This window comes from Oncorhynchus keta, chromosome 21 (genome assembly GCF_023373465.1).
Source record: "Oncorhynchus keta strain PuntledgeMale-10-30-2019 chromosome 21, Oket_V2, whole genome shotgun sequence".
In the NCBI taxonomy this organism is placed as follows: domain Eukaryota; kingdom Metazoa; phylum Chordata; class Actinopteri; order Salmoniformes; family Salmonidae; genus Oncorhynchus; species Oncorhynchus keta.
Genome location: NC_068441.1, coordinates 23,002,556 through 23,027,051, shown reverse-complemented (window position 1 = coordinate 23,027,051; position 24,496 = coordinate 23,002,556). Strand labels below are relative to the sequence as shown.

At 41.1% G+C, this 24,496-nt stretch overlaps 2 protein-coding genes across 2 annotated transcripts; one reads left to right on the top strand and one right to left on the bottom strand.

Annotated features, from left to right (window-relative positions):
- Nucleotides 1-9,881: 9,881 nt before the first annotated feature.
- On the top strand, nucleotides 9,882-16,059 carry LOC118400290 (amphoterin-induced protein 1-like). Its single transcript, XM_035796983.2, has 2 exons — nucleotides 9,882-10,185; nucleotides 10,797-16,059. The coding sequence occupies exon 2, from the start codon at nucleotides 10,825-10,827 to the stop codon at nucleotides 12,460-12,462; it is 1,638 nt and encodes a 545-aa protein (XP_035652876.1). The 5' UTR covers nucleotides 9,882-10,185; nucleotides 10,797-10,824; the 3' UTR covers nucleotides 12,463-16,059.
- On the bottom strand, nucleotides 15,809-20,288 carry LOC118400291 (pepsin A). Its single transcript, XM_035796985.2, has 9 exons — nucleotides 20,123-20,288; nucleotides 19,706-19,856; nucleotides 19,456-19,576; nucleotides 19,165-19,283; nucleotides 17,239-17,438; nucleotides 17,009-17,125; nucleotides 16,685-16,820; nucleotides 16,423-16,521; nucleotides 15,809-16,203 (listed from the first exon to the last, which is right to left on the bottom strand). The coding sequence occupies exons 1-9, from the start codon at nucleotides 20,176-20,178 to the stop codon at nucleotides 16,051-16,053; spliced, it is 1,152 nt and encodes a 383-aa protein (XP_035652878.1). The 5' UTR covers nucleotides 20,179-20,288; the 3' UTR covers nucleotides 15,809-16,050.
- Between the last annotated feature and the right edge of the window lie 4,208 nt (nucleotides 20,289-24,496).

Genomic DNA, 24,496 nt, shown 5'->3' with positions numbered 1-24,496 from the left:
AAAGTATTGACTTTGGGGGGGAGTAGTTATGCACACTCAAGTTTTCAGTTTTTTGTCTTATTTCTTGTTTGTTTCACAATAAAAAATATTTTGTATCTTCAAAGTCGTAGGCATGTTGTGTAAATCAAATGATACAAACCCCCCAAAAATCTATTTTAATTCCAGGTTGTAAGAAAACAAAATAGGAAAAATGCCAAGGGGGCGAATACTTTCACATGGCACTGTACATCTAAAATAGTACCTAAAACCTGCTAAAACACCTTGATACCCTTGAACAATGATGAGTGTTAGCAGCAGAGCAGTGTTCTCAGACTTCTCATTTGGCTGATGGGAGTACTGGGCAGGGAGATGCATTTCCCTGCTCACCTGCCCTCCATCACCGCCACCAACCCAGCCAGCCTCATTCATCAGGACTCCAGGACTCCTGTGACTTGTGCGCCCCTCCCTCTGCCATGCTGCTGCCAATACAAACCACAGGACAGGGTCAACACTCTGACACCCCTACCTGACACACCTTATATCCCTCCAAAATAACGCACCCCCATGTCCCATTGGGTGACTGACTGTTGTCAAGCAATGCAGGTGTAGAAGCACGGTGGCTAGGAAAAAAACCCTTGAAAGGCCAAAACCTAGGAAGAAACCTAGAGAGGAACCAGGCTATATGGGGTGGCCAGTCCTCTTCTGGCTGTGCCGGGTGGAGATTATAACAGAACATGGCCAAGATGTTCAAATGTTCATAAATGACCAGCATGGTCAAATAATAATAATCACAGGCAGAACAGTTGAAACTGGAGCAGCAGCACGGCCAGGTGGACTGGGGACAGCAAAGAGTGATCATGCCAGTTAGTCCTGAGGCATGGTCCTAGGGCTCAGGTCCTCCGAGAGAGAGAGAGAAAGAAGGAGAGAATTAGAGAGAGCACACTTAAATTCACACAGGACACCCGATAGGACAGGAGCAGTACTCCAGATATAACCCTAACTGACCCTAGCCCCCCGACACACAAACTACTGCAGCATAAATACTGGAGGCTGAGACAGGAGGGGTCAGGAGACAGTAAGAGGTGTGACAGTAAGAGGTGTGTTTCATTACCAGGGTAACGCTGTGGCTCCAAACAACAGCCTTGGTCACAGAATCCTTAACTAGCCGACTGATGTTCAATCTGACGCCCAATCGCATTCTTTCTACATAGCTTTAATGTGGTTTTATTCAAATGTATTGTGTTTAATTAACCGGTTAAGAACATGTCATTCGCAGCATAGAGGTTCCTAGGGGTCCCAGAGGTTATTGATAGATTTACCTTTCCCTTGTCATCCAGTTAATGACTGTTATCAGTACAATAACTCAATGTATTGTGACTGCCATGTGACTGTGAGACGGAAAGAGAGAAGGTCATTTTGTGTCCCGGTCTCTGGTCCTACTATTACTCTGACAGTCAGTCAGAGTTAATTACTGCTATTAGAGGAGCCATACATCTTACAGTTTCATCCAGGGAGCTGCAGCTGCACCCGGGTTGTATCGCAGTAATGGGATGGGCAAGGTCAGGGTTTCATGTAAAATTGATACACTGCACGTATTAGACAGCAATGAGAGAGGAGTAGGCTGTAAACCTTTTACAGTATCTGCCGTAATCAGATGTGTGCTCTCATAAAGCTCTGTGAGAAGAGAGGCTACTGCATAGACTTGTAAAACCAGAGTGACCTAACCCTTCCTTTTAAATTTACTGAACAATCAATGTGGCACTCCTCCTTCCCACAATGCAATGCGGTCCTTGTGTAATGTGAGTGAGGGTGACCAATCATTCCTCCTTGAGCTCAGAACAGTTTGTAATAAACACACATATACATTGGGGCAAAAAAGTTTTTAGTTAGCCACCAATTGTGCAAGTTCTCCCACTTAAAAAGATGACAGAGGGCTGTAATTTTCATCATAGGTACACTTCAACTATGACAGACAAAATGGCAAAAAAATATATCCAGAAAATCACATTGTAGGATTTGTAATGAATTTATTTGCAAATTATGGTGGAAATTAAGTATTTGGTCAATAACAAAAGTTTATCTCAATACTTTGTTATATACCCTTTGTTGGCAATGACAGAGGTCAAACGTTTTCTGTAAGTCTTCACAAGGTTTTCACACACTGTTGCTGGTATTTTGGCCCATTCCTCCATGCAGATCTCCTCTAGAGCAGTGATGTTTTGGGGCTGTTGCTGGGCAACACAGACTTTCAACTCCCTCCAAAGATTTTCTATGGGGTTGAGATCTGGAGACTGGCTAGGCCACTCCAGGACCTTGAAATGCTTCTTACGAAGCCACTCCTTCGTTGCCCGGGCGGTGTGTTTGGGATCATTGTCATGCTGAAAGACCCAGCCACGTTTCATCTTCAATGCCCTTGCTGATGGAAGGAGGTTTTCACTCAAAATCTCACGATACATGGCCCCATTCATTCTTTCCTTTACACGGATCAGTCGTCCTGGTCCCTTTGCAGAAAAACAGCCCCAAAGCATGATGTTTCCACCCCCATGCTTCACAGTAGGTATGGTGTTCTTTGGATGCAACTCAGCATTCTTTGTCCTCCAAACATGACAAGTTGAGTTTTTACCAAAAAGTTATATTTTGGTTTCATCTGACCATATGACATTCTCCCAATCTCCTTCTGGATCATCCAAATGCTCTCTAGCAAACTTCAGACGGGCCTGGACATGTATTGGCTTAAGCAGGGGGACACGTCTGGCACTGCAGGATTTGAGTCCCTGGCGGCGTAGTGTGTTACTGATGGTAGGCTTTGTTACTTTGGTCCCAGCTCTCTGCAGGTCATTCACTAGGTCCCCCCGTGTGGTTCTGGGATTTTTGCTCACCGTTCTTGTGATCATTTTGACCCCACGGGGTGAGATCTTGCGTGAAGCCCCAGATCGAGGGAGATTATCAGTGGTCTTGTATGTCTTCCATTTCCTAATAATTGCTCCCATAGTCGATTTCTTCAAACCAAGCTGCTTACCTATTGCAGCTTCAGTCTCCCCAGCCGGGTGCAGGTCTACCATTTTGTTTCTGGTGTCCTTTGACAGTTCTTTGGTCTTGGCCATAGTGGAGTTTGGAGTGTGACTGTTTGAGGTTGTGGACAGGTGTCTTTTATACTGATAACAAGTTCAAACAGGTGCCATTAATGCAGGTAACGAGTGGAGGACAGAGGAGCCTCTTAAAGAAGAAGTTACAGGTCTGTGAGAGCCAGAAATCTTGCTTGTTTGTAGGTGACCAAATAATTATTTTCCACCATAATTTGCAAATAAATTCATAAAAAATCCTACAATGTGATTTTCTGGATTTTTTTAATCATTTTGTCTGTCATAATTGAAGTGTACCTATGATGAAAATTACAGGCCTCTCTCATCGTTTTAAGTGGGAGAACTTGCACAATTGGTGGCTGACTAAATACTTTTTTGCCCCACTGTACCTCCCACATGTGAAGACTCACAAAGTACCCACTGGGCACAGATGTCACATCAACATCTAGTTTTTATTTACATTTGGTTGGGTTGTCAACTAACGTGAATTCAACCTGAAATCAACAAAACATTTCACCATGTGATTGGAATAGGTTAAAAGCTGGGTGAAAAAAAGACTAAATTCCTTTACGTTGATGACTTTAAAGAAAAATCCAAGCAGTTTTCCATGTTGATTCAATGTCATCACATTACATTTTTGTTGTTGAAATGATGTGGAAACAATATCGATTCAATATGTTTTTGCCCACTGGGTATACACAATGTGGGCATTCAAACACATGCAAAGCAAAATTAAACAACAGAGAAAAAACAATATTCATCAAACAAAAAACAACAACATTACTCCAGGGGGAATATCTCTAGCAAAATTCTAGTTGCAGATTCAGTTGCAATATATTCTATATTTCGAGACCTTTGGACTATATGGTTCTATCTGAAATATTTGTAAAATAAATGAGTTAGTCATAGTGTATCTTTATTTTAGGTGGTTTTCATGTCTGTGAGTTAGAACTTTCTAGTCATTTCTTTTTTCAAAAGTCTATCTCCATAAATCTGTTTAAACTTGGCGCTAAAAGGTTCTATCTGCAATCCAATCACAAGCCTGAACAAATACAGCCCGACCAATCAGAACCAGTCTTTGCCATCTCCCTCTAAGTATGGTCTAGGCTAGTCTAGCCAGCAATATTGGCACGCAAGCAAAAAACAACACTGTCATAAATGTTTTAATAAATTATGTTGTCACATCGTTGTTCAGGGATGACAGTAATTTGTCTGATGATCATAATACATTTCCCCTCTAGAGTCTAAGCCCTGTCTAACCTATTTTACACCTTATTTTAGGCACTAAACTACTTTCATGCAGTTTAAGTCTGAAGTTTACATACACCTTAGCCAAATACATTTAAACTTAGTTTTTCACAATTCCTGACATTTAATCCTGGTAAAGATGACCTGTTTTAGGTCAGTTAGGATCACCACTTTATTTCAAGAATGTGAAAAGTCAGAATAATAGTAGAGAGAATGATTTATTTCAGCTTTTATTTCTTTCAACACATTCCCAGTGGGTGAGAAGTTTACATACACTCAATTAGTATTTGGCAGCATTGCCTTTAAATTGTTTAACATGGGTAAACATTTTTGGGTAGCCTTCCACCAGCTTCCCACATAAAGTTGAGTGAATGTTGGCCCATTCCTCCTGACAGAGCTGGTGCAACTGAGTCAGGTTTGTAGGCCTCCTTGCTAGCACATGCTTTTTCAGTTCTGCCCACAAATCTTCTATGGGATTGAGGTAAGGGCTTTGTGATGGCCTCTCCAATACTTGTGGAGCTCTACAATTTATTTTCTGAGGTCTTAGCTGATTTCTTTTGATTTTCCCATGACGTCAAGCAAAGAGGCACTGAGTTTGAAGGTAGGCCTTGAAATACATCCACAGGTACACCTCCAATTGACTCAAATTGTGTCAATTAGCCTATCAGAAGCTTCTAAAGCCATGACATAATTTTCTGTAATTCTCCAAGCTGTTTAAAGGCACAGTCAACTTAGTGTATGTAAACTTCTGACCCACTGGAATTGTGATACAGTGAATGATAAGTGAAATAATGTGTCTGTAAACAATTGTTGGAAAAATGACATGTGTCATGCACAAAGCAGATGTCCTACCCGACACTGTCAAAACTATAGTCTGTTAACAAGAAATTTGTGGAGTGGTAGAAAAATTTGATTTAATGACTCCAACGTAAGTATATGTAAACTTCCAACTTCAACTGTATGTACTTCCATTACCTTCAGACAAGTCTTGTGAGGCCAACATGTACGTATTCGTGAGAGACTCACCTTTCTATAGAGGGGTCATATTTGTATGTAGCCCAAACTGATCGAACGCTACAGACAGAAGTTGGCAGATCTGCAGTGCCAACTTCAGATGAGTCCCGTGACCCTTGTGGCGGTCATAGAACAAAACGTGCGAGTCTCTTTTTTCCATAGAGGTGTCATGTTTTGTAGGCCAACTTGCTACAGACGTTTTTGTGAGAACCGCTGAGAACCTTTCACTGCAAATGTGGAAGGGTGGAATGCAAAAAAATAAGAAATCTCTATCTTAAACAGACAGACTTTTATGGGGATTTTTTGTATTATGCTAATTAGAATTCCGCCGAGCTGCAGACTTTAGTTAATGTAGTTGATGATGTACTATGACTCTATCTCGTTAAATAGTGTTATTCTATCATTTATTCAAATAGCTACAGTTTTCTTAAAAACTGAACATGTCTAATTCAGAAGTGTCAGGTAGAACCTCTTGTGCTGAAGCCAGATTGACATACATGTAGATGCGGTAAAGTGGTCAATCGAACTTGACCAAAACAATTGAATTGCCATGGAAACACATGGGGGAAAGGGCCTTGGGGAAAGATTCTGAATCTCCTCGTTTTCCCTCAGAAAAAATAGCCTACATTAAACTATTGTTTATATGTGTGTTTCACACTATGTTGAAGTATTGGAGTAATGCTTGTATTGATGTCAACCCCAATGTCTATGTCATCATCACTAATCAACTGCATTACAGTTAAAAACGACTTTGACTACCACCACTATTTTCTTTATGCTAGCTATGCTATCCAGTTTATGTGAATGGGATCTAGCGTTTAGCAGTTACTTCTTCTAAACCTGAAAGGGGACAACTTATAAATGTTATGCAGCAAAACAGCCAAATATATCCAAATCGGACTTAAGTAATCACATCGTGGGCCTGTTACAACACATAAATCATGACAAATTGACGAATATCCACTTTGTAGGACAGATTTGTTTAATGTTCCCCAATCTGGGCAACGGAACTCTCTGCATTCCATTGACTCCTTTAAAGCATCTATTTCAGAGCCATGCGGTTCAATCTGTGACTGCACCACCCCTAAAAAAACTGATTTACAAATGTCTCAGGATTTTGTTACTCTTCACTTTTGGTACATTTAAGGTGAGCACCCTAATGTGTTATGAAAGAAGAATTCACTACAAAATAGCTCTGAGATCTGGGATGTGAAAATATTGATGCTCAATATCTCAGAACTATGCTTTGCACAGATAGAACCTGATATTACCAAGGTCAGGATTTGTGTAAGCACAGGTGCTTGGCAGAGAGGAAGTGAAATGGGTCACTACCTCCTCTGTCTTACCTCACTCCACTCTGAGGGTTCAGTGAGAGCAGAGGGAACCACTGGCCTTGCAGAGTATGTCTGTCGTAACACACTAACCTACCCACAATCTTCACTCAAGAGCAGAGACAGACACCCTAACTGAGGTGGTCCATAGTGACCATAGCTATGTCAGTGGGATATACAAGGACAACTACTCTACTTCCAATATGACTGAAATACACTCCTCATTAAGAACGTATCCCAGAATACATGAGTCATATGTGGATGTAATGTGGTGCAAACTGTAATGTGTGAAAGGAGATAAGGAACCAAGCCTCCTGTAGAGGGAGGGAGGGAGTAAGCACCAGGGTTGCTCTCTTTCCATCTGTGTCATGCATTCACACACATACACAAATGTACATGTGTTTCGAACACAAGGAAGGCGGAAGAAGAAGCGCCATGGTCTATTTTAGGATACCTCCCCACCCCAGCCCACCCCTACACCCCAAAAAAGGTATGCGACTGGGAGTGGGAGGGTGCTCTGTTCTTATCCAACAGTTGCTAGTGGACTGAGAATGGAACGCGAGAGCTTAGCATTCCTTTTGTTTCACAACACATACTGTAGGGATGACTTCATCCAATGACCTGATCCCTGATCCTGACCTCACCCTGGTTCTTTGTCACGCCGTTGTTTCAAACAGAACTGAGAAGTATGCTAGATATTAAACATGTCAAACCTTTCATGTATCCTTCATGTATTTACTTCAGGTTTCATCATGTTTTGTCAATACTGTCCATGTAATTTAATCTCAACCATCTACATGGAGTGTGTGAGTGGAAATGGGGAAGCTTTTGATTAAAGGCCATGGAGTTATGCAGCTGCCTGACAATTTTAATTTCCTCATGATTATTGTCATTATACTCCCCCTTAACAATCAATAACACACACACACACACACACACACACACACACACACACACACACACACACACACACACACACACACACACACACACACACACACACACGTCATTGGTGTGACTATTTTGCATATGTAACAATCAAGTATTCCTATTGGAGGATTAATGTATCATGTGATTTTGAATTGCGTATTTAAACCCCCCTGTTTTTGTGCTCCAGACTGCCGGCCACAGGAAGCAGTCCAAAGGCATGGTGGAGCGTTGTTGCAACAGAGCTTAAAGGTCCAATGCAGGCATTTTTATCTCAATGTCAGATCATTTCTGGGTAACAATGAAGTACCTTACTGTGATTGTTTCAAAAAGAAACAAAAACAAAAACAAAAATAACTTCTTAGCAAAGAGACATTTCTCAACCAATAATTTTGCTAGGACTGTCTGGGAATGGTCTGAGTAGAGATGGAAAACTGAAAACTAGCTGCTATTGGCAGGTAGGCTTTTAACTTTCTTTCTTATTGGTCTATTAACTTATTTACCACCTGGTGATGTCACCAGACACGCCTAAACTCCATCCCACCAAAACAGGTGGTCTTTTCAAACAGCTCTTACACTAGAAGCACATTATCATCGTTTTCACAATTCCAGCCTCATAGTGTGGAAATAAATATAAATCACAGGAATATCACATTTTTTACTACACTGGACCTTTAAGGCTGAAATGATCGATGAGTGGACATGGCAAATCGACTTTATGCTGTACTGTATGACTAAGTCTGATAAAAGATGGAGTTAATTAAAAGATGGAGTTAATTCAAATGGAAATGAAGAATGAAGCATTTTAACTGTATTGTGAAAACGAATTGAGAATGTGTTGAAACTTGATTACTGAAACAGTGACTATTGAAAACCATGCCTTGTGAAAATAAATGTGGAAAACGATCCTTTTTGTTGTCTGCCTCTGCTTCCATCTGCCTGCTCAACCCAGACTCTAGAATCTGTCACCCTGTGACACACACTTTTCTGCTCTCCCTCCTCAATGCCTCTGCAGCAGAAACCTGTCACTGACCTTGGCTTCCATGGCAACCAGCCCTGTAGATGGTTCCCATCATTCTTCACTCTGAAAGCTCAAGTGACATCTTTTGTGCCATGTGATCTGAGAGTTAACAGAGAGGTGGGGTCAACTCATCTCAAGTGAGACCTTTCTCACCAGCAAGATGAAACAAAAAATCCCCACTACGGTATAAATGATCAAAGTCAGGGCAATGTAAAGGATAATGCTACTTAGTGTGCCACCTGCATGCAATCTAAACCAGGGCTGTTCAGTAAGGTCACACATTTCTGCATCTGATAATCAATGAAGAATCTCATAATTCCTCTGTATGCAACATTCCACTCCTTACAATCCTAAGTCAACATATTGATCCACCAACACATATTAATATGCACATCACACACTCTGATAAGGAGCATCTACAGTTCAAACGGATCATGATGCTTCTTGCCAGCTCCTATACAGACAGTGAGGTCTCATCTCTCAATGGAAGCACATGTGACTATATTTGAGGTGTTCTTCACTGAGAAGGACAAACTGTCATGTCCTCCACTGCACAACGGGGATAAGATAAACCTCCTCCAAGGACCCTTTCTGTCTAGAAACTGCACAGAATGTGAAAAGGCCCCATTTGATGATCAAATTAGCACTGGTCTGTGGACAGATATGACAGTAATTGTCCTTCAGGCTTTGAACTGAACAGCACAATCCTCTTATTAACGCTCCTCCTCAGTTATAATGAAGACAACTCATCTACCACGGTTGAACACGGAAGCCTTCACTGTTAGCAATAGAACAACACTATAATGACATTAATTCATGGAAATATAAGATTCTCACATCCATACAGCAACCAGACATATAAAAAAAGGAGAAGGGAGAAGGGAGAAGGGAGAAAGGGAAAATGTGAGGGAGAAAATGTGAAATATGAAATGTGGTGGCTGTGTTTAGTCTAGACTAGACTAAAGGGTAGCTCCGGGTAACTCATCACTTTGATTCAGGTGGCATTTTCCTTTTTTCACATCATATTGTATGACCTATTTTCGAAATGAAGAAACCAAAATAGGCTGAATTATACAACGGGCCACATTAACATACACCTGTGTAAAGTTTTCACATGTTATTAGACCTACAGAAAAGAAAATAACCTAGTAACTAAAATAAATAGGCTACCCCTTAAAACCCCTTTCTCCTAATCTGTATTCCCTATTTAATCGTTTTTTTCTACCTTCCATGATAATAATCCGTAAAACTGTTGCATTGGGATACTGGGTTGAAAACTAATGGACTTGGCTCGAGGTCGGTGCTGTGTTTGTTATAGCGCATCTCGTGAGCGCCCTCCCAGTAATCAATCAGAAGGCTGTTGCGTCTCTCTCTTTGTTACGGCATAGAAAGCTTGACATCATTCCGCTGTGGTCTACTCTGCTAGAAGCACTTCCGAATTCGCTTTGTTTATATGAATTATAGCCTATTGATAGGCTACTATTTTGCATCGACGTCGTGGATCCATTTGCTGTTCAACCTGCGACATTTCTCAATATCGCCTTTGATCTTCTTCAGTTTACGCCTTGAGAAGGAGCACAAGGTAAAATAAAGCTTGTGTATACGCAGTGTTCTTCTGGATGTTGTGAAGGTTTCTATAGGTTTTTGAAAATGAAACAATGTTTAATTTATTATCTTAAATATGCAAGTTTGTAAATGTATCTTATTGAGTCAGAATGTGGCATCAGCAGATAAAAAAGTACTCAGCTTTTTTTATGTAGCCATAGACTATTGTACATTATGCAGTGCTTTCTGTGACTGATGTGGCGAGATGTGTAGGCTGTAGGCAGCGTGTCCAATGTTTAACATGTGTTAGTGAATGAAACAAGCATGGAGATGAAGGACGGATTTGTACAGAGATGCATGAAGTTCAACTCATGATGGGAATAATTGTAGATGTCCTGTGGTGCAATGCACCCAGGTAAGTGTACCAAGTGTGTATGGGTAAATTACATTACTGTTTGTAGTGCATCTACTCTGCTTGACAGCCCACATGTGTGAGTTATGATCAAGTCATATGGTTGTTAATGTTATAGCTAGGTGTTGGCATAATTTTTGCCAGGGGACACTACAAATATCAAGGTGAGTGTAAACAATGTGCTGCTGACCTCCCATAAAAGATGTGATGAATAACATTACAATACTTTATTTCAGCACATGGTCGTTTGGCGGTGTATGTCATATGCAGCCTAAATGCTGCATTTTGAAAACAAAGATTCCCTATCAAAAAATACATCCAACATCTTCCACCATGCTTGCACCAAACATGGTGGATGGGCTACTCTCTGGTTGTGCCATAGCAGGAGTGTCTATTAAGGGGCTCTTTGCCCTTCTGGTCCTGACTCTCCTACTGCCTCCAGGAGCAATGACCAGCTCCAAACCTATCACCTGCCACAAAACCTGTTTGTGTGCTAGCAACATCGTCAGCTGCTCCAAGATGAACCTGACCGGAATCCCCATGGCTCTGCCTCGCTACACCGCTGTGCTGGACCTTAGCTTCAACCAAATCAGTAAACTGAAAGCTGACTGGACCCCGGTCAAGCTCAGCAAGCTGCACAGTCTCCTGCTCAGCCACAACGGCCTCACCTTTCTCTCTTCTGAGGCTTTTCTGTACGTCACATGGCTGCGTTACCTGGATCTGTCCTCAAACGGCCTGAAAATTCTGGAAGAGTTCATTTTCGAGCCGCTGGAGCACCTGGAGGTGCTGCTGCTTTACAACAACCACATCTCCCAGATCGACCGCACCGCCTTCTCGGGCCTCAATAGCCTGCAGAAGCTCTACCTCAGCCAGAACCAGGTGAAACGCTTCCCCTTGGAGCTGGTTAAGGAGAGGAACCGGCTTGAGAAGCTCACACTACTGGATGTGTCCACCAACCGGGTTAAACTCCTGCCCATACAGGAGCTCCAGGTCCTGCCTGCCTGGATCAAGAACGGTCTTTACTTCCACAACAATCCGCTGCCCTGCAGCTGTGAGCTGTACAGCATGCTGGCCCGCTGGCACCTCCAGGAGCTCAGCTCCGCCACTGACTTCAGGAACGACCACACCTGTCTACTCCCAGGCACGCAGAAGGAGAAGGTGCTTACCTTGGAGCTTAACAAGGTCCATCTAAATTGCAGCGCTGTGACCATCATAGGCGAGGAGGCCTATCTAGAGCAGATTTTAAACCTGGGCTGTGACACCAGGCAGAGGGATGTGCTGAAGAGCTGGGTCTTGCCCGGCAATGTACAGGTGTCCTCTGGGAACCAAAGTGCTCGGGTCCTCAACGACGGCAGTCTGCAGATCGGCCCCCTCACGCTAGAGGACTCTGGGGTCTACACCTGTTACGCAGTGGGGGACTCCCTCAATGAGACTCTGTATGTGACTGTGGAGGTGCACAACACCACTCAGGCTGGAGGACATGAGGGCATGAAGACTGCTTACACCACGCTGGTGGGCTGTCTGGCCAGTGTGGTGATGGTGCTCATCTACCTCTACCTCACACCCTGCCGCTGCTTCTGCTGCTCAAGCCAGGGCCTGGACAAGAGGGCTCTGGGGGACAGCCTCCACTCCTCCACTGTCAGTGTTTCTCCCACCCATGAGGACACAGGCCCAGAGGGAGGTGGAGGAGGAGGAGGGGGGGCCTTCGATAAGCCTCCCTTCAACAGGCATGTGGCCTTCCCGGACCCAAAGGGCCTGATCGAGCAGAATGGGCGACTGAGCCCATGTGGGGAGGAGGAGGAGGAGTGGCAGGAGGAGGACAGAGGAAAGCAGGGACAGAGAAGAAAGTCAGATGTGGAGTCTCTGAGCTCTGTGTGCTCGGACACCCCTATTGTGGTGTGAGAGGGTGTTTCGCTTCGACTAGAAGATCTTTCACATCAAAACATTTGGGGGAGGGGGGAGGATGGGCGACTCAGCTGCCTCAGTCGGACTGTGACTTGATTATTAAGCAGAAAGAGACTGTCCACTTCCCATATGCATCAGTTCAGTAGGGCAAATAGCTTTACGTAGTGGTATTACACTATCTTGTCTTTTTTATAAGACAAGAACTTTCAACCAAATGAGGATTCATTCTCACTAATTTATTCTGTAGCAATCTGTGTTCATCAAATGCTTCTATGTTTTAAAATACCAATATTGTTAATGCTTTCCAGTGATAGGGGGCACAAAAACATTACGAGTTGTAGCTGAATTCATATAACCAATAGAAGCAGCATTAAAATCTATTTAATGCAATAGACACAACATTGCTCCAATACATCTGTGCTGCTGTGAAGCCTGGATCACCAGGCTAAGAATAGTTTCTGTCACTTAATCACTATAAGGTGGGGAATGCTGGTGGGACAGTGTGTGCCTGGGACAGAAAGGATATTTGTTAGCAGCCAAGCCCAGTCCTACCAAAGGGAGTTGTTGTGACAATCCACTGAGTACTTCTGGTTATGGGTTCAAGTCCCTAACCAAACGGACAAATGCCTACTGGGCGATCGTCTCAAAAACACGGTCAGAAATAGCAGCCAGTAGTACAGCTAATATGCTAGCCCACTTAGCGCCCCTGCCACAGCTGAGCATTGGATGTAAACACAACTCTAGCACTGGAACAACAGATACTGTGTCATCCTGTCATTTACTTGTATTGCTAAACAGACACAACTGCATCTAGAAGATTAAGGACGGATGTAGGTGGTATAATACAAAGGTCATTGATATTATGCCAGCAAGATGAGCTCTGGAAAAATGGTCAACAAACAGTCAGATGTTAATTTTACCCATCTGTTTATCAAGGTGGTTTGAGCGCTTGTTTTGAAGCTGAACCTTATGATGTAGCTCTGCTCAGTCACCCAGTTGTAGGCTATGGGGGTTTCTTAACGTGCTTCATTAGATATGACCTTGACTGACAGCTTTTCAACCTGAGTATCTCTGTCCCTCTTAACTTGAAATCAGGTGCCATTGTAATTGAAGTACCTTGATGGAGGCACTAACTGCGGTGCTGTTTTAGAGGGACCTCTTTGAAGACAGACTCCCACCTCTTGTGACCATGTACTCAAACCTATAGTATAAGCTGAAAGGCACTTTATTAACTCACAGTAAAGCAGTTACTGAACACAAATAACAAAATATGTGCCACTAACATTTTCAGAGAATACTTTGTTATGCTATCCATTCAGCCTACTCAGGGTCATATAGTTTCATGTGTATGCGTACTACACATTATCCAACTATCACATACTATATATTAATCAGATGTTTAATATTATGTATCTCTACAGTATTAATAATTATGTAAATATGTTGCAAGATACTGTGGGTGAGTTTTTGCATACTAGCCAGATAATGTTATATGAGAATATTATCTTAACCCATTCTCTTGTTATGCTTTGAAGACCCTTAAATTGGACAATTTTCTGGCATTTTATGATTGACATGGTCATTTCTGGTAGACCTCTGGCTCTTCTGTTTTAAAGACTTATCATTTTTTCCAGGTGAAGAAAATGTATCATTTTGGACCAAGCAATGAATTACTTCAAATATGCAAAGAGTAACGTGCGTAGTCTCCTATGATACTCAAAAAGGGAATCAGCTGAGTAATTGTTATTTGTATCTATATGTAAAAGTATTGTGTCTTTGTTGTAGTCATTTCTCGTGATGTTCTGGGTTTACCTACTGTACATCTCTGTTACTTACTATATTAAGAATACTTCAATGTCTCAACTCACTGCATATTGATGGGTCAAGTACAAATGCATTAATCTGTAATGACAGTCTTTTGTCAGAATCTCTCTCCTATGCTCTCAAATGTCTTCCTGTTCATCCACTGTACCTGTAGCTGTCAACTGTATTCACAACCTTATAAAGATACAAGACAAGAAGTGTGATGATGCTGTGTTTTCTAGGAAAGGGGCACTCAAGACACACATAACAGGAAGTTGAAACATCTCAATATCTGAATTGATGCTTCATAACAGCACTCCTTGCGATTTTGTGTTTTCTGTTCCTCTGTGATGTGAGCCTGAATATCAGGCTTTGCTGAGCCAAATGGCATGCCACTCCACTGTCTTCTGTTTCTATAATACCCTAATGACATGCACTGTGGTCACTGGGGGATGAAATGCTAGAGCTCACAGATCACTGAGGTGGAAACTCAGCTTGATCGGGAAGCAGTGTGTATTGCACTCATCTGTCCATTTACTTTCTTCAGGCACTGTTTGATGCAAGCTCTTTATTCTTCCTATGTGCACACCATCACGTCCCATATGTCATTTACAGGTAACTCAATAACAGGTAGACTGAAGGAAGGACCGTGTGTTTCTGTGTGCATTTGTGTTTATCACCAATCTGAACTACTGTATTCAATGTCATTATGAATGAAGTGTCAATCTCTGCAGAAGAAAGTGTAAATGAAGACTTCTACTAGATTGATCAAGAGTACTGGAGAGGGATGTTCAAAAACCCTGTGCGTCCCAAATGGCACCCTATTCCTTATATAGTACACTACTTTGGACCAGGGTCCATAGGGCTCTGGCCAGGGAATAGGGTGCCATTGGGATGCAATCCCTGATTCAGTCACCTCAGATGTCTTATCTGAGGTGCAGCAAAACCATCCAGGTTTTTGTAATGAAGTGACAAGTACGATTAAACTGGGTGATTTAAAGCAGCAGATGTTCTGAATGAACAACAATACATTGGTATCCCCCTCTCTGTAAAAAGGACTGGATCATACAGGGTTTATAGTGGATAGATGCTGAGATTACTGCACATTAATGAATGCATGATCTTTTCACTGCAAGAGGTCTATGGCCTTGCTGTAACATACTGTACAATATGTATTATTGTCACATATAGTGGTAAAAATTATACATTTCTATCTTGTAGATATTCAAGCATAGTTTATAATTAGAACCGTTTGATCTGCAGAGGAAATGTAAAAACGACCTGAATCCATCTAGGATGACGTGGTTAATGCCAGTCAGTGGCTGCTGATGATGAATGATTGGCATGTGGTTGTGTGTGTGTGTGTGTGTGTGTGTGTGTGGACTGAATTCAAAGAGGATGACTCATCCTTTCTCTGTAAGGCCCCTCCTGACTCAATTAAATGAATAGCAAAATATATAGTGTCTATTTGAGTCTAGGGGTTGTTATGCCATCTGGTGGGCAGCATTGTGAATTATTGAGCTGAACATACAGTCTGACACCAGAGGAGAACACTCAAGTTTATAAGGAGGATGGGACAATAAACAATCTGGTTAATCTGAATGAAAATCCATTTCAAGTGTCAAACAGACAACACATTTGAAAAACAGCATAATAGACTTAATCAATCATTAATCGGATACAGGTTAACTTTGTTTTATTTGCATAATTGGAACAATTGCATAGTAGTGGAGATTATTTTCAGACGGGTATGGTGTCAGGGCACCAGCAGGGTTGTCAGTGTCAGTCTGACTCTGGACTCTTTTTAGCCTGGGCCAAACCCACAGAGTTCTGTTCTCTGTTGAAGACAGTGTAGAACTGCCTCATGAAGACCTCACCCAGAATCCACTGATCATTGTCCCAGGTGCCAAAACCAGTAGTACAGCTGGAGCCATACTGGAGGGAGAAGAGAGGGAGTATGACTTCCAGGTGGAAAAGTTTCTCAACATTGTTGATTTCCTTACATTGCAACAATTATTAAATTACCGTAATAGCATTGGCACATCTGTGGTTATTTTAACTGGCATGATTCTTTAAATATCACTAAAATAGTATGATTTTGCACTCAAATACATGCTTAAATGGAACATTAGACGACATTTTAGAGATACTTACTGGGAAAACATAGGTTGATGCTGGGAGAGGGAAGCCGAATCCATTGATGTTGAAGATAATCTCAGGCATGCGCTTTATGTTACTGCAACTCACAAGACCCTGTAAAGAAGTGAGGAATGTTTATTTTTTATTTTATCCTGAACTTTTACAGAGCCACATCCATTAGTAACATAAATAATTTCCACCTCAGTTATTAGAAATCTGAAAAACAAATATCCATTACAAAACTGTGTTCATAAGACTGAGATCCAGTGAAACCCACCTCTTCGCTGTAGGCTCCCACCCAGCCATTGATGTTATTGATGTCCCTGGTAGGCCCTAGGATCTCAGTGGTGCCAGAGTCTACTACAGCTTGGCAGCCCGCTGCACACGCCACAGTATTCCCATTGATAGTAATACTGCAACAAGCAGAGCACATTCAGCAGAGCATCACTATTCTGCAGTCATCAACAACAAAAGTTGGCATAACACCAGTGACTTATCATCCTTAATGAGTTTGAACTTGGCTGGTGTCTTGTGTGGGAAAATTATCACCTTCAATTCTGTTACACATACACTCACAAACACTAGCCGTCCATAATATTACCTGTCTACATGAATCTGCCAGTAGCCAGTAGGTTGAGAGATGGGAATCCATTGGATGTTTCCTGTGAAGTAGGAGGAGTCAGTTCCTCCCAGGATTAACATACTGCCATCAACAGAGCTGAGAAGAAGAATTTACATGTTCATCACATAGAAGGACTTAGTAAACATCAGCAGATCGTCCCCGCCTCCTCCTCCCAACCCTGTCTACTTATTCCTCCAATGAAATCTCACCTGGTCAAATAGATGGAGAACAGGTCTTGAGGGATCTTTCCTTGTTTCCAAATGTTGTCAAATACAGGAGTACCTCCGTTAATTGACTGCTGGTTGGGGAAGGCCAGGCCCAGAATCCCATCCCATGCTAAGTTATCCAGGAAAGCATCCTCCATCAGACTCAGGCCAAAGATCTGGTGTGTCACATACAAGTCACCGAACTGAGGGGAAAAATCAGTCACACACACACATCCTCTCAAAATGCTGGTGGTGACACATTTCAAAGGCCTAGTGAAGTAAAATGTTATTTCCCTGTTTTATATACACTGAGTGTATAAACATTAAGAACACCTGCTCTTTCCATGACATAGACTGACCAGGTGAAGGTTATGATCCCTTATTGTAATGATGTCCGTTGATAAATCCACTTCAATTAGTGTAGATGAAGGGAGGAGACAGGTTAACTTCTTGACGCTACCCATCCCTTTAGCGGGATAATTGTCATCAACAACCGCTGAATTACATTCAAATAATATTACTAAAAATATTTATATTCATGAAATCACAAGTGCAATATAGCAAAACCTTTTAGCCTTTTGCTAATCCACCTGTGGTGTCAGATTTTGAAAATATGCTTTACAGCGAAAGTCATCCAAGCGTTTGTGTAAGTTTATCGATCGCTCGACAAAACACTATGAACACCTTGCATCAAGTAGCTTGGTCACGAAAATCAGAAAAGCAATCAAATTAATTGTTTACCTTTGATGATCTTCGGATGTTTTCACTCACGAGACTCCCCGTTACACAATAAATGTTCCTTTTGTTCTATAAAGATTATTTTTATATCCATAATACCTCAGTTTGTTTGGCGCATTATGTTCAGAAATCCACAGGAAAGAGCGGTCACGACAACGCAGACAAATTCCAAATAGTATGTAAATCCGTAATGTCCACAGAAACATGTCAAATGTTTTTTATAATCAAACCTCAGGTTGTTTTTAAAATATATAATCGATAATATATCAACCGCAACTGTCTTTTTCAGTAGGAAAGGGAAAGGCAATGGCTGCCCAAACTCTGTTGCGCCAAGCAAAACACTGCTGGCACCCGGCCATACAATGATGCGATGTTATCTTTCTCACTCATTTTTCAAAATAAAAGCCAGAAACTATGTCTAAAGACTGTTGACACCTTGAGGAAGCGATAGGAAAATGAATCTGGTTGATATCCCTTTAAATGGAGCAAAGGCAGGCTATGGAATATGGAGTTTTCAAAATAGAAGCCACTTCCTGTTTTGATTTTCCTCAGGGTTTCGCCTGCAATATCAGTTCTGTTATACTCACAGACAATATTTTGACAGTTTTGGAAACTTTAGAGTGTTTTACACAAAATGTTTAATTTGACCAAATATTTAAGAAGTTAGGTCCAAAAAACAGATTTTCATCCAAGTCAAATGAATTTATTGCGTTAGAGGTTTCATGATGCTTGTAACTAAACTACTAAAGTAGATATTTTTTTTACGATTGTTCTATACATCAGTCTCTATAAGCTTCAATGTGAGGTCCTAAACTTAGCATGAAAGTGCAGTGTAGCTGTGTGGACTAATATAGTCTAAATGTTTGCCTTGGGGTATGTTGAGCCAATGGTTGAGCCAATGGCCATGGAGTATGTTGAGCCAATGGCAAGTTCAGCAAATTGAAATATTTTCTTCTCAGTGTTAAACAACTACAAAGTGTTTGTTAGGTCTTAAGACAGTGTTAAAATATGCTTAAAATAATAAAAAGTAAAAAAAAGCGATTGTGATTTTGTTGAATTGTGTTAAACTTGGTTTTAAAAAGGTAGTGGTAATATTTAATTTAGTCCAGAAATGTGAGTGCCATACTGAGAGTACATATAGTGTTACATTACCAATGTGGGAGAAAGTAAATAGATATTTCTGTTTCTCACTGTTACGGTGTCATATCCCACATCCCCTGTCATGTAACCAGTGACATATTGGATGGAGAAAGTCTCTGAGCTGGGCTGGAATGTGGAGGATGCTGTATTGTTGAACCTGGCATGGTTGTCTGGTGAGGGTGGGAGGGAGAGAGGAGTAGACATGATTTAAATTAACATTTTCAACAAAGAATCAAAGAATAAAATGTCATGTTTAGATACAGTTCCACAATTAGTTATTATTTCATTGTTTCACGGTTGTGTATCTTAGCATCCCTGTCATCAATGTGTGTCCATACTCACTGCAGGCCTGGCTGCTGCTGCAATGGACAGAGGGCACCCACAGGTCAGAAGATCCCGTGTCAAAGAGAACCTTGAACGACTGAGGGGGAGTACCGATGGCGATGACTCCGTAGTATGTCGACTGTGTGAGACAGTCAAGAGAGAACGACAGAGAGAGATTCATGAGATGATATGATGAATGTTTCAGCCAGACACTTGAGTAAGCCTAAGCAGTCACCAGACAGTCTGGGCTATAGCTAGGTGCACTCACATCTGGATAGTAGATCATGGGCACCATGGCACCACCTGCCCTGCTGTTAAACTTGGTTCTGGGGTTGTAGCGATACTTCCTCTTGTACTCTTCATACAGACCCTTCTCCTCCAGAGTCTGCCTGGCTGACTTCCCCTTTATCAGAGGAATCCTGGGCCACAGAATGGACATCTCTAGTTTAGCATCAGATAATATAACACTACTGAAATCTCTGTGGCTCAGAGGAACAGAGCCTAAAAAACGGTCTGATGCTGCAGTTAGAAAAATGATTTCCTTTCACTTTTGTTTCAGCATTTTTAAAAGCTCCCCTCATGTTGCTCTCAACACAATACCCTACAGAAATCTACGACGATATAAGGTGCAAGTGCAAGAAATGAAATACATTATACATTTTATTTAAGGAATGATGGTACTTACTTGAGAAGGCACTCAGAAAGGGTCACTAAGGCAAACAGCACAACAGCCAACTTCATCTTGTCTGATCAGTTACCTGGGAGTACAGTACATTGGACTGGCTATACCCTGGCCTTTTTATATCATGTAGTGTGTTTGGACAGTGTTCATTATTCCCAGCATTTACCACTCGTATACTTCTGCCATATACTGTACAATGCAGTGATAAGAAACCACTTAATGGCTATAAGAACAGACTTGAATAGGTAAATAAATCAGATAAGGGGAACAAAAAGGATTTGACACAAGTTCACCTGAAACCTTTCAAACAAAAACACAACATATACAATAATTTTATATTTATTGTTCATTATCAATCATTCGATAAGAAAACATTTCATCAGTGTTTGTCCTCGAGATTGAATAGAAATTGATCTTGTATCCATTCCTCAAATGACAAAACAATTTGAAATAAAAGGGTTGAAAAACAGTATCAATTACATCATTTCAATAGTATCTTTTTTAAATAGAATAAGTATTGATTTATGATCCTGCCTTCAGACAGGGCAAACAAAGGTAGAAGCAGTGCGTGCCCACTTCAATGCTTTCTGCCAGAGGCATATCAGTTCTTAGTGCGTATACATGTAGCCTAGGTCTTGTTACAGGTTATTAACTAGCCCACATATGACATACTGTATCCGTTTGTCTGACTCAGCCTTTCTCACAAAGATTTCTGTAAAAGTTATGGCGTTATGTTGACTTTTTAGAATAATAGCATGTAACATATTGTAACGTCTGTACTAATGCTGTGACAGTCATGAAATTACATCAGCAATAACAACCAGTCTCATGGTAATTGACAGTTAATTAACATAAACACATTTAGCATCTCCTGGCTTCCAGGCACAGCCTACAAGCCACTAATACAGACCTTTGGAACACCTACATTTGAAAAAGTCTAATAAATCCATGTAATATATTCTACACCAACACAATAAATCCATTATTTATTTTAGACAGGTCTAAAGAAACATGATATGAAGAAAATGTAGTCTATTTCAGAAGAACAGAATAGCACACTAAGTTGTCCTTATGTAAGGCAATGATCTGGCTATGCCATATGGCTGTGGGCTACACTAGTTAATTTGGCAGACAAGATTTGCTTAGCATTCCGTGGCATTATTTTATATTAGTTTGTAGTATGAAGAATACAATTGAACAAAGCTGAATAAAATTGAAAGGATATTTTCTCCAAACAATTTGAGGGTGTTCGCACACGCAGCTATTCTGTGTTGAGCGTTAATAAAGAAACAGGTACTCCTATATGCTTAATTTAGAGTTATGTATGTAACTTTAGTTGTGATACAAACGTTGGGCTATATGTTTTGATTTTGAATACATTCCAAGGCTGACTCTAGTGATGATTTTAAAAAAGTAGCATGAAAAGCATGAGCTCTAATTAGTTGTTTTTTTGTGCAGGCTGTACACACTTCTTACTCACAGGCTACAAGTGAAGACAGACATCGGGGATGCAACTGCACGCAATCCTTGTCCAATTACGAGGGGCATATTGAAGATATTGTAAGGAATGTCCACATTTACTTTTCATCAGCCAAACGAGATGAGTAGGCCTAACAAACAGCAAAAGCACGAGCCTATGTCACTCTACTATCCCCCATAGTACAAAAGTTGACCTATTCTATTATCCTATTCTATACATATTCCAAACATAGTCTGGGAAAGTTGTGGGATGCAAAAGATCCCAAATGAATACAACCACTAGAATCAACAAAACTATTTTAACTGTTAGGGTGCATGACATCTGGTGAAATTGCAGAGCGCGAAATTCCGAACAATAACCAGTATGCTAAAGAAGTTAAGCAATGAGGCTAAGTAAGAAATGTTGATAAACTATTAGGCTATTTCTTCACATTTTAAGCGCAGTAATGCGTACATGGCAGTTGGCTATAAGCGCGAATGTTCCATTCTCAAAGTTGACTGACCACAAATGTGATTATGCATGTAATGCTTTTATTATAAAGGTGCATTTTTATGGTGAAAATGATCTTCCCCAAACTTGAAACACACGTGCTGCGTATGTATGCCAGTTAGGCTCTACCCCCGTCGTAAAGCGGACTATTGTGCTTAATTTTAAGAAGTTATTTGGCCACATTAGTTATGATACAAACCTTATAGGCGTATGGGCTGGGTTACATGAGTTGTGCAACTATCATTTCAAAAAGTCAACCAAAAAAAGCATGCGCTGTTTCTTGCCTTACAGCACAAGCTGGCCATCATTCACAGGTTAGAATATATAATTCACAAGTTATAGGCTAATATTGTCACCCATCATACTATTCTTGATTTAAACATGTCACCGTACCAGTCAAGTTTGGACACACCTACTCATTCAAGGGTTTTTCTTTATTTGTACTATTTCTACTTTGTATAATAATAGTGAAGACATCAAAACATGAAATAACACATATAGAATAATGTAGTAACCAAAACAAAGATATATTTGAGATTTTTCAAAGTAGCCACCCTTTGCCTTGATGACAGCTTGCACACTCTTGGCATTCTCTCAACCAGCTTCATGAGGAATGCTTTTCCAACAGTCTTGAAGGAGTTCCCACATATGCTGAGCACTTGTTGGCTGCTTTTCCTTCACTCTGCGGTCCAACTCATCCTAAGCCATCTCAATTCGGTTGAGATTTCGGGTGATTGTAGAGGCCAGGTCATCTGATGCAGCACTACATCACTCTCCTACTTGGTCAAATAGCCCTTACACAGCCTGGAGGTGTGTTTGGGGTCATTGTCCTGTTGAAAAACTAATTATAGTCCCACTAAGCACAAACCAGATGGGATGGCATATCGCTGCAGAATGCTGTGGTAGCCATGCTGGTTAAGTGTGCCTTGAATTCTAAATAAATCACTGATAGTGTCACCAGCAAAGCACCCCCACATCATCACATTTCCATGTTTCACGGTGGGAACCACGCGTGGAGGTGGTCATCTGTTCACCTACTCTGCGTCTCACAAAGACATGGCGGTTGGAACAAAAAATCTAAAATCTGGACTCATCAGAACAAAGGACTGATTTCCACCGGTCTAATGTCCATTGGTCGTGTTTTTTGGCCCAAGCAAGTCTCTTATTGGTGTCCTTTAGTAGTCCTTTGCAGCAATTCAACCATGAAGGCCTGATTTCACACAGTCCCCTCTGAAAAGTTGATGTTGAGATGTGTCTGGTCCTTGAACTCTGTGAAGCATATATTTCGGCTGCAATCTGAGGTGCAGTTAACTCTAATGAATTTATCCTCTGCAGCAGAGTTAACTCTGGGTCTTCCTTTCCTGTGGCTGTCCTCATGAGAGCCAGTTTCATCATAGCGCTTGATTTTTGCGACTGCACTTGAAGAAACTTTCAAAGTTCTTGAAATGTTCCGGATTTACTGACCTTCATGTCTTAAAGTAAGGATGGACTGTCGTTTCTCTTTGCTTATTTGAGCTGTTCTTGCCAATATGGACTTGGTCTTTTACAAAATAGGGCTATCTTTTGTATACCTTGTCACAACACAACTGATTGGCTCAAACAAATTAAGGAAAGAAATTCAACAAATTTATAAGGCACACCTGTTAATTGAAATGCTATCTGGGTGGCTACCTCATGGAGCTGGTTGAGAGAATGTCAAGTGTGTGCAAAGCTGTCATCGAGGCAAAGGGTGGCTACTTTGAAGAATCTCAAAAAAACATATTTTGATTTGTTTAACACTTTTTTGGTTACTACATGATTCCATATGTGTTTTTTCATAGTTTGGATGTCTTTCACTATTATTCTACAAAGTAGAAAATAGTAAAAATAAAGAAAAACCCTGGAATGAGTAGGTGTGTAAACGTTTGACTGGTACTGTATACTAAATAATGTGTGAAATTTGTTTTGATTTAGAATGGACCATTATCATGCACTGGCCTCGAAACGGGGGAAAAAATACATGCACTCTATGCACATGTAATCAATGCACTTAAATAGCGAATGGAGGATGCTTTTCCTGTGGTTCATTTCCATGCCAGGCAGGTAGGCTATACTCTTGTTGTAAAGATAAGCAATGTGCTTAATATTAGGAAAGTTGAGAAATAAATATAGAAGGCCTAGCCTATATAAAGCTGATGGGATCCTCCTCTTTTTAATCAAGGCCATCCCCCTGTTTTGTCACGCAATTACATAGCCTATAGAAATGTTGCACAACTTGAGCTCCTGGACTCTCATGAAGTGTTTGATTAGATTTTCGATTAGATTTTAAATGATGTCAGAGTGATTAGAGGGACAATAGAGTGCGGAGTACCAGGCAGTTAGCAAGTTCGGTAGGCTACTAATGACCATCAGCAGAATTAGAGCTTGGA

Coding starts and splice junctions, on each gene's coding strand:
- LOC118400290 (XM_035796983.2), top strand. CDS start 10,825: ATGCAGCCTAAATGCTGCATTTTGAAAACAAAGATTCCCTATCAAAAA.
- LOC118400291 (XM_035796985.2), bottom strand. CDS start 20,178: ATGAAGTTGGCTGTTGTGCTGTTTGCCTTAGTGACCCTTTCTGAGTGC. Junction 16,522..16,684: donor TGGGAGCCTACAGCGAAGAG/GTGGGTTTCACT, acceptor ACTTCTTTACAG/GGTCTTGTGAGTTGCAGTAA. Junction 16,204..16,422: donor CATCAACCTATGTTTTCCCA/GTAAGTATCTCT, acceptor TTCTCCCTCCAG/TATGGCTCCAGCTGTACTAC.